The 9,436-nt window shown below is 39.6% G+C and overlaps 2 protein-coding genes across 2 annotated transcripts; both read left to right on the top strand.

Annotated features, from left to right (window-relative positions):
- Window positions 1-715: 715 nt before the first annotated feature.
- LOC148024536 (uncharacterized) lies at window positions 716-2,785 on the top strand. The gene is made up of 3 exons (XM_087693590.1): window positions 716-883; window positions 1,021-1,439; window positions 2,758-2,785. The coding sequence occupies exons 1-3, from the start codon at window positions 716-718 to the stop codon at window positions 2,783-2,785; spliced, it is 615 nt and encodes a 204-aa protein (XP_087549716.1).
- A 1,372-nt stretch (window positions 2,786-4,157) lies between these two features.
- LOC148024535 (uncharacterized) lies at window positions 4,158-4,938 on the top strand. Its single transcript, XM_087693718.1, has 3 exons — window positions 4,158-4,331; window positions 4,447-4,643; window positions 4,767-4,938. The coding sequence occupies exons 1-3, from the start codon at window positions 4,158-4,160 to the stop codon at window positions 4,936-4,938; spliced, it is 543 nt and encodes a 180-aa protein (XP_087549844.1).
- Window positions 4,939-9,436: the final 4,498 nt, after the last annotated feature.

Genomic DNA, 9,436 nt, shown 5'->3' with positions numbered 1-9,436 from the left:
TCTCCCTTCTCTCTTTCTCCCTTCTCCCTTCTCTCTCTCTCTCCGTCTCTCTCTCTCGCGACACACACACAAGAACTCTCTTTCTCCCTTCTCCCTTCTCTTTCTCCCTTCTCTCTTTCTCCCTTCTCCCTTCTCTCCCTCTCTCTGTCTCTCTCTCTCGTGACACACAACTCCTGCCCCACAACTCCTACGTGACACACAACTCCTGCGTGTGCAGCTCCAAGCAGCCTCCAAGGTAAGAGATTGAAGCACCCAATCGTCCACGTCCGCGCGGACGATGGGTGGGCTTATGCTCGCGTCCGCGCAACCGTTGAGTCCGTGCCTCCAAGGTAAGAGATTGAAGCCCCCCAATCATCCGCGTCCGCGCGGACGATGGGCGGGCTTATGCACAAGCATGTGGCTTTGTCCGTGGCTTCGTCGCGTGGCTTCGTCCTGTATGCACAAGCCCCCCAATCGTGCACGTCCGCGCGGACGATGGGTGGGCTTAAAGAGGTTGATTGTGTTATTAATCTTAAAGAGATTGATTGTGTTGTTAATCTTTAACCTTAAAGAGATTGATTGTGTTGCTAATCTTAAAGAGATTGATTGTGTTGTTAATCTTAAAGAGGTTGATTGTGTATCTATTTGCAAGTGTGTAGAGAAAGTTATGGCACCTAAAAGAGTGCTTAGAAAGAGAAAGAAATGTGTGTCACCTCATAGTAGCCATGAAGTCTGTATGAAGCTACGTTCAAGATGTGTTTCTGGGCGGATCTTAGAGCAAGAAGCATCATCGCGTTTGAGATCAGTGGACACTCCTTCAACAAAGAAAGGATGTGGTCCAAAAAGATGTGTCTACATTGATGACGAAGCACAAGTGGATGGGGACTCCAATACAATTGACGGGGTTGTGGAGCACACAGGTAGTCACTTGTGTGTCCATTTCATTTACATATGACTCTTTGTTCAGTGTTATGTATTATATATGATTAGTTTAATGCTACTATTTTTTATTGTTACTTATTAATATCTGCTCCTACAGAGACTAATGTGCAGCATGATAGTCTAGATGACAAAGAAGAGGTGAGTGGTGATAGTGATCAAGGGGAGAATGATGATAAAAAAGAAAAGAAGCACTCAAGGAACTTAGGCAAGCAAGTCTCTCTAGGATTGATGAAGGATGTGCTGAGTCAATTTTATATAAAAAAGAGGACGCTACCTCCTCTTGTGGCTCTTTGTAGATTAGTGGCTCATGAGGCAGTCAGATTTGCTATGGATGATGCCCAGTGGTTGATTCCTTCCTTTGATTCCACTGGTTATCTTGAGACTATGGGACACTTCCTTGTGTCAGTTGAAGGTCCGAGAGGGGAGACCATGTTTGTGATAGCCAATAATCTAGATGAATGGGGTTCAATATGGCGTCAAAGAAATGAGGATTTTGAGAGGGCTCTTGGAAGAGAGTGGCAAGACCTTAAGGGTAAAAAGTTCTTGGTTTGGGATGGAAACCACAAGCTTAAAATGTGGTGGAAACGCATCAAAGAAAGTAATTTGTCCACTATACATGCAAGTATTGAATGTTTGTATCCCATTCTTATGTTTGTTGGTTTTCAATTACATAGTACTCCGACTGTGCTCACTACCATGTTAGTGTACGGTGCCAATTCATTGAGGTGCCAAAGGCGAAGGAAGCAGAGCTACTACTCGCACTAGACACCACCAATGCGTAAGTCTTATTCCTTTAACTATGCTCCTCTTTGTAATATGTTACACTTACATTCTCATATTATGCTTTTGTTTGTTTTCAATAGTATTTCCCAAGCTCATGTTACTCCAAATATTGCGCACGAGGTGTATATGTTTCAAAAGTTTGGTATTGCAAACAAAGACTCCATTCTAGATAGATTGAGTCTGGCCATGAGGAAGTGGGCTGAGGTTGAGATGAGTATAGAGGCAAGGTATTATCATGCTGTTGCTCCATGGTATAACTCTCCTTTGGGTTTAATATCTCAGCTTGTATGGAAGGTGATTTTCTTTCTATGGCTCACTTGTATGAGATGTGCTTTTCTATCTCTATTTTTTTTTTTTTTTGGAATGATAGGATGAATTTCATGTCTTGATCTCAAAAGAAACTGTGAAGCTTGAGGCTCTTGGTCTAGATGAGGTAGAGAGGAAGAAACATTTGGAGAAGTCTACAAGGGTGGAAGAGGAGCGCCTTAAGGATAGGGGTTACAAATACCTATCCATTGCTAATCCCCAAAATGGTGATGAGTTCTTTAAGTTGTTATTTGGGCTAAAGTGGGATGATGCAAGCATGCTCAAGATCACAAGAGACAAGCTACATTGTCTCACAAGCTCAAAAATCCCTGCGGAAAGGTAATTTGTATGTATAACGCAAGGTGTGTGTATGTGATGCTTTTTTCTTCAATGCTTTCTATTTGCGTATATTGTTGTGCATCACAGGAAAAAAATATTGTTGCATCTTATGAGTCTCACAAAGGCCAAAGACCCCCAATACCCGCATTTTGGTGATTATAAGCTCTTTCGGGTTTACATGAAGAAAGAGACATATTGGGCTCACTTGCATTCGGAGGCACAACTTCAGATTGATAGGATACAAGTAGAAGGTCCACAACTACCAGATTCATTTGAGGAGTTCTTTAAGCTTAACATGAAGAATCATGTCATGCAGGTTGACTCAATGCAGTGCATTCATATTGCTTTCTTAAGTTCTTTCTTAAAATGTATATGTGCTAATGTTAAGCGCTTGTGAAACTTGTGTAGGCTTTTATACACCTCTTGGATGGAGTGAAATCTTCAGATGTTGCAGAGAAGATGCCAGAGCTTACGGTTTCAGCCAAATGTGTGATTTATAGGTTAGCATCAAAACTATTTTTTTGCAAACTCTTCATCTTAAATGTAGTAGATATAATGGCACTTGAAAGCCTATTTATGTTATTGATTTTTCTATTCTAAGCTCCACGTGAAAGCTCGAGGTTGGGTGGTTTGTTTATTATTATAAAACTATTGTCTTATATAAAGGAGATCGTGTGTCTGATTTTCATATTAGATTGCATGCATTTGCTTGCGTAATTGGCAAGAATGTTGCAGGTGGATACTACAATGTGTAGAAGAGAAGAGGCTAGATGCAGCTCCGCAATTCACAAGAGAGTGGATTGATGTTCGTGACAAGAACACTATGTATTCTCCATCATTACATGAGAGAAAATTGACGGCATGGGAGGCAAGTGTTTGCCCTTGGTGGCTGGATTACCCTGTGGGGGTTATCCTTAAGCAAGAGAAAGATCTGCATGAAAGTAAGTACTTCAATCTATGTAAACATCTCATCACTTTTGTAGCAATAGTTTTTGTGCTCATGCATGAGAATCTAAGGGTGAATGATACTATGTAGGATTCAAGGAGGAAGTTGATTGTCATGAACCGCTTACCGCACCCACCACTGTAGAGGAGTAAGCAACTAAGGCTACCAAAGGTGCCACCCAAGGTACTCAAGGTAATCCAGGGAGAAAAAATGTGCCAGATTCCTCTATGGCGCTCACCACCTCCTTTGTTGCAGATTCATCTCTTGGTCGAGAGAATTGGGAGAGGCGACCTATGACCCGTTTAGTAGGTGAGAAGTCTTATATTAACTTGAAATTCATGTGCTTTATTGGTCGCCCATGAAGATAGTCGTGTATGATTATTAAAAATAAATCACTTTGAAATAATTGTTGCAGGGTTCCAGTATCAAACATATGTCGATGCTCTATTAGTGGATGTGGCCCAAATTGATAGATTTGCCCTTGATAGGTAGACATGACAACTACATATTGCAAGAACATCAATTTACATGTTGCATATAGCATTCCATCATCGTTTACTTTGCATTAATGACTATGTTGTTTTGTGTATAGCATCAACAAGTTTTTTGCAACACAAAAGATGCATCTTTATAGCAAAGATGGAGTTCCATGTCAAGAGGTGGCTCGATTGATATTTGCGGATTTTCGTACGAGCTTGCTTGTGGATGCTCTAGGTCCAATCCCATTGGGTAAGTTATGCTTTCTATCACACAAGGTTTACATCAAACTCACTTCTCATATATCATAATGCTAATGTTGTTTGTAGAGGGCATGACTATTCCCAAGTGGAACATGTTCTCAAAGGGTCTAGTTATGGGTTTTATGGACCTTGCTCGTGAGTATTTGGCCGACCAGGGATTCTTAGTCACTATGTGCTTAGCAGAGCATATAGGTGAGTTTATTACGGATGCGGCAAGAGTGGGGCTTGTGCTTCACCGCACTTGGACACTCATGTGTGACTCCAAGGCTTATCGACATCCTGTTACTAGAGAGGCGGTAAGATAACAAAGTTGGATACATTGAACGTATGGTTGTATGTTCTAAATAAAGTTTGTGTTACATGCTTTAAATAAAAACATGGATCACTTATTCTATTTCCACTTGTGAATAGGTACTTGATCTTACTGTGTGTCTTTGGCATCGTGCTGGTCATGTTGTGCCTTGCTACGACAGAGAGGCTGGGGAGAAGATTTCAGAGAGATTGTTTCCAGTGTATTGTAGCTACATGATGGATGATTGTGTCTTTCCCATGGACGTTGATGGTGTCATTGTCAGAGGCGGAGCAAAGAGGTCTCATCTTTTCTTTCGGTAAAGTAGTCTTGCATGTTTTTGCTCTCGGGTTACCTTGTATGGTATTTTCATTGTTTCTACTTGCATGGCCGCAAAGATTCTGTATCTTGATTGGTGATATGTGATTGGTGATATGGTTAGGTGGTTACTAGCTACATTTAGGAAATGCTACGACTATGTTTTGGATGTGTTTGGTGGTGGTTTGGCGCGGGCCAGTGCAGAGGAGATGAGGCATTGCATGTGTCTAGAAATAGATGATGTGCTCTATGGGGAGTGTTTGTCCACCATAGTGTGTGGACCGATACCATGCTGAGAGAGAGTGTGTTTTTTTTTTCGAGAGACTCTAGACATTTCATTTTGTTACTACTTTTATATGTTTATTATACACTTCGTCATGTGACTATGCCCGATTTTGTCTAAGAGATTACATGCATTGGGATCTTTGATTTGTTTTTAGGAAGAGTGTACCTTGTGACTATTTGACACGAATATATTTTACTAGTTTTTCGTTGGTTTTGTTTTCTTGATGTGTGTTCATGTAAATGCAACGTGATGTACTCCTTGAGTAAGACTATTTATATGCAGAATGGATATGTTGCATGAAAAAGCTCGAAAAAAAGAGATTGATTAGAAAAGAACGAAAATGAAAGCGTGCAAAAATAAAATCCCCGTTGATGAGGGATGGGACACTAGGACATAAGAAAAAATTATATGTAAGATAGATCAAGACTCTATAGCTTGTAAATATATAATTGCTACTCAAAATTTCATCCCTTGCTTTTATTATAGTAGATGGCATTATGTTGGTGGTAGTTTGATTGCTTTAGATTAAAATCTTGATAATTTTAACAAAGATCCTATAGTGGATCTTGATGTTTGGTTTAATGAGGACATTATTACAATCCTAAAGGTTAGATCATCACGTACACTACATTATATGAGGATGGATTTATAGAATGAAGATATTGAACTACCATGCTCATTATGTGAGGATGGATTTATAGAATGAAGAAATTGAACTACCATGCTCATTTGTGTTCCAACTTAATAACAAATGAGTAAGTTTTTATATCATATTATATCCACTTAGGTGTATAGTTGATTCCACTTCATGATTATTAAACATTTGCAACATATTTTTTGCAAATATGAACAAGGAGAGAGAATAATATATAATGCAAGGATATTGAAGAAAATATCTCTTTACTATCAATATAAAATACATGTACAAATTTTGTGGCAAATTTTTATTAGCCATTTCCATGACTTATACACACATGGGCTTACAAGCAATGAGGCGATTTGTAAGAAATTCTTGATGCACTACAAGCACTAGCTTCCAATGCTCTCATTGTGCTCCTTCATATTGCTTACAAGCATTTATTGCACCTTCAATCTTGATATAGAACAGTTGGTATCCTATCATTGAAATAGAGGTGATCAAGGCTAGTTTGCCCTCAATGAGTGTAGATTTTTCCATGTCAATTCCTAAAGAATACTACTTGTGTCCACATCTCATATGTTAGATCAAAACATCAAGCAAAGTTACCTGTATTAGAATCACCTACAAATATGGCTTCCATACCAAGTTCTAGTTGAACCATCTTAAGCCAGAACCATGAAATGGGGCATTCAAAAGAACACCCTGCACATGTATAAGGACATTAAGGAAATGGGACATTCAAAAGAATAACCCACACATGTAAAAAGATGGGAAAAACTCATTTTAGGACAGTATAAATAAAGCCCTCATGAGAGAAAGTAGTGAAAGGTGAGAAAGATTGAAGCTTGCATGGGAGAGCTATGGCAGGAGAGCAAGAGCGAGAGAGAAAGGGACTCACAATGTGGAAACTCCAAAAATCACAATGTGTGACCGGCCTTCCCTTTATTCATCTATCACTAAAAGAATAAAGAATAAAGTGACGATGACGGGTGCTTGCCACCTACAGTGTGCACACGGGGAGTACTGTAAGTGTAGTAATACACGGGTGGCTAGGCAGATACACATTTACCCCCAACAACCTCCCACTTAAAGGCAAATCTTCCCCAGTGAGGAGTGAGAAAAAAAAAGAGAAGATAGTACAACATGTACACATGTACAACAGGATGAGGAAAGAGATCATCTCATCCCACGTCCATCAATCAACTAAGAAAGGCAAAGCTCTCCGTAGAGAGGATTTTGATGAGTAGATCTGTAGGATTTTGGTTAGTCGAGATCTTGATAAGGTCAACAAACTTGTCCTCAAAGACCCCACATATGAAGTGATACCTCACCTCAATGTGTTTCGTCTTTGCATGGAAGACCAGATTCTTGGCTAACTGAATAGCACTCATAGAATCCGAATGTTGTGTAGGGATAATATCAATACCAAGGTCATGAACCAAACGTCCTAACCATCCAAGAGACAGAAGCTCCAGCATAGGTGAACACATAGCCAGAAGTGGAATTCCTACTATCTACATGTCCTGTATAATCAGAGTCAGTGTACCCCACGACTCTTGTATCCTGGCTGCCATAGCATACGCACATATCTACAGTGCCCTTCAAGTACCTCATGATATCCTTCACGGCATCTCAATGCTTCTTGTTGGGTATAGTGATAGCAACCCTCCCACGAACATAATCAACCAGAAAACCAAGGACAAAGCACACAAAATCTATGTGTATGGCTCTACCATTAATCTCAAAACTGAAAAGAAACTATAAGTCTCTTTCTTATTAATGAACAAATTTGTCATCTTCATCCATAACTTCAATCATTATGCAAGAACAAAATGGAAAAGAGAAAATTATGCACAAAAGATAGAGGAGAGAGGAGAGAGAATAAATTTTTGGCACCACCAAAAAGGGAGAATATGCTTTTGGAGAAGAGAGAGGGAAGGGAAAGAGGCACATAACCACTCATGCACTCCACCCCACCTCTTCCCCAAAAAGCACACCCCTTCGCATTTTATTATTTCTTTGAAACTTTGATACATTTGATATTATAAGGCCTTTAGCCTTTAATTTTGAGTATTCCTATCCTTTACAAATGCATGCACGTAACAGTTTTGTGTATACCATTTATTTATGATGGATGTGGATGTGGATGTGGCCCCCTCATGTAGGTGTGCATTTTAGTGATTTTGGAACAATGTAAATGTATCCCCTTTACAAAAGATGAAATTATGATATATGCATGGACATTTTTGTGCCTTGTTTTTTTGCTTCTTTTGGTGTCATCATTTTCTCCCACACTGAAACATGAAGCGTCCTCGCGAACCTTGTCAAAGAAGAACCACTATCTACCACAAAACAATTCTAAACTTATTAGCAAAACAACTTCAATCATTAGGCCTAGCTATGGTAGGGTATGGGACTCCAAATCCATGACCACCAGAGTAAGGGAACTCCTGCCTCCATCATACTCACACACTGAAAATCTTGCATACTTGTTCAAGGATAGGGTTCAATCTTCAATAAGGGATCATAAGAACAACTTCTCCATCCCATGGGGAAAGAAAGATATTCCCATCATGTGGGTCCAACCCCACTTAATGTTTGCTAGCATTTTTAGCTACGAGGATAAGATTGTTTGAGCTAGTTATCCCCTTGCAAAAGGGTTTACATTGTGATTGCTAGTGATAGGTATCACAAGAGTGTGTTTTAAAATTTTAGAACGTGTGCTTAGGTTTGATATTTTTAGTGTTTTGTTTCTTTGATAGTGTTATGTATCACTTTAAATTTGTGTCATTATTTTTGTCTTTAAAAGGGAGTTGAGGGTTGACCATGTGGACATAAAGATCAAGAAGGGAAAGAGGGGTTGAAGCTGTGTTGAGGAAATGGTGATGTTGAGTACTTGAGGTCTATGGGAGGGGTAGTTAAGGAGGAGGCAAGACTAACGAAGGTTAGCCACATGGAGCTATTATTATGTTGTATAAGCAAAGTAGAACATAAGAATATGCCATTTTAAAAGGGTTTGAAAGGCTTATCTATCTTTGGCTTAGGCTATGTAAGAAAGGGTTTAACTTTAAAGGACATGTGTCTCATGGAAGAGAGAATGTATTGAGGGAAAGGGTGGGAGATGAAGTTGTTCTTGAGGGGGTAGCATTGGAATGGGTTTGTGTGGTGAACAAAAATGATGTACATAGATAAATTTATTAGAAATAAAAATAAGGGAAGCATAGGAACAACCTATTATAGGGTTAATTTTAATGTGTATCTTAACAATGTTATGTTCCAGCTTAGGTTAAGGGGTTTGGGCATCCCGCATAAGCAAAGAAGAAGTAAATGATATCTCTTTGTAGATTTGAAAGGCACTCACAAAAACAATCATTTGTTGTATTTTCTCCTTCTTCCTCTACTTCATCTCACATTTTCTCCCTCCTTTGTCCTTGGATTCTTCTGTCTTCTTGAGAGAACGAGATCTCTAGTTATTATACCATATCAACTCAACAAAGAGCAGCCACAGTCATTGCATCTAGTCATGTACTTTGCACAAGAAAAGCAAATAGAGATGCAAAAGGCCTCTCTTCTTCTTTCTGTTCATTCTCTTGTTCTCTCCCTTGCTCTACACGGCTACTTGGAAGTTGCTATGGTATGCCTGCATATGGAAGGGATAAGAAGGTCATCTTGGAGAGGGAGGAGGCCATGTTGCAAGTAGAGAAGAAGAGATTGTGGATGAGGAGAAGGAAGAATGAATGAAGGGGAAGAACCACTCTGTTGTTGCCATTTTGTTTTGCCTCTGCTTATTTTTCTTCTTCTTCTATCGATATGGGAGCGGGTGCTAGCAAGAATCCATGACTTGCTCATCGTTTTCTTTGCCTACTTT

This window comes from Lygodium microphyllum, chromosome 15, assembly GCF_053477565.2.
Source record: "Lygodium microphyllum isolate KBCC chromosome 15, Lygodium_microphyllum_v1.1.10, whole genome shotgun sequence".
In the NCBI taxonomy this organism is placed as follows: Eukaryota; Viridiplantae; Streptophyta; class Polypodiopsida; order Schizaeales; family Lygodiaceae; genus Lygodium; species Lygodium microphyllum.
Note: the sequence above shows the minus strand (reverse complement) of the source record. Positions and strands in the feature narration are given on the sequence as shown.

Excerpts from the sequence above, each read along its gene's own strand:
- LOC148024536 (XM_087693590.1), top strand. The coding sequence starts at position 716 with ATGAAGCTACGTTCAAGATGTGTTTCTGGGCGGATCTTAGAGCAAGAA. Across the intron at positions 884-1,020 it reads ACTCCAATACAATTGACGGG|ACTAATGTGCAGCATGATAG; the intron begins GTTGTGGAGCAC and ends GCTCCTACAGAG. Across the intron at positions 1,440-2,757 it reads AGGGCTCTTGGAAGAGAGTG|GCTTTTATACACCTCTTGGA; the intron begins GCAAGACCTTAA and ends AAACTTGTGTAG.
- LOC148024535 (XM_087693718.1), top strand. The coding sequence starts at position 4,158 with ATGGACCTTGCTCGTGAGTATTTGGCCGACCAGGGATTCTTAGTCACT. Across the intron at positions 4,332-4,446 it reads ATCCTGTTACTAGAGAGGCG|GTACTTGATCTTACTGTGTG; the intron begins GTAAGATAACAA and ends ACTTGTGAATAG. Across the intron at positions 4,644-4,766 it reads AGGTCTCATCTTTTCTTTCG|GTGGTTACTAGCTACATTTA; the intron begins GTAAAGTAGTCT and ends TGATATGGTTAG.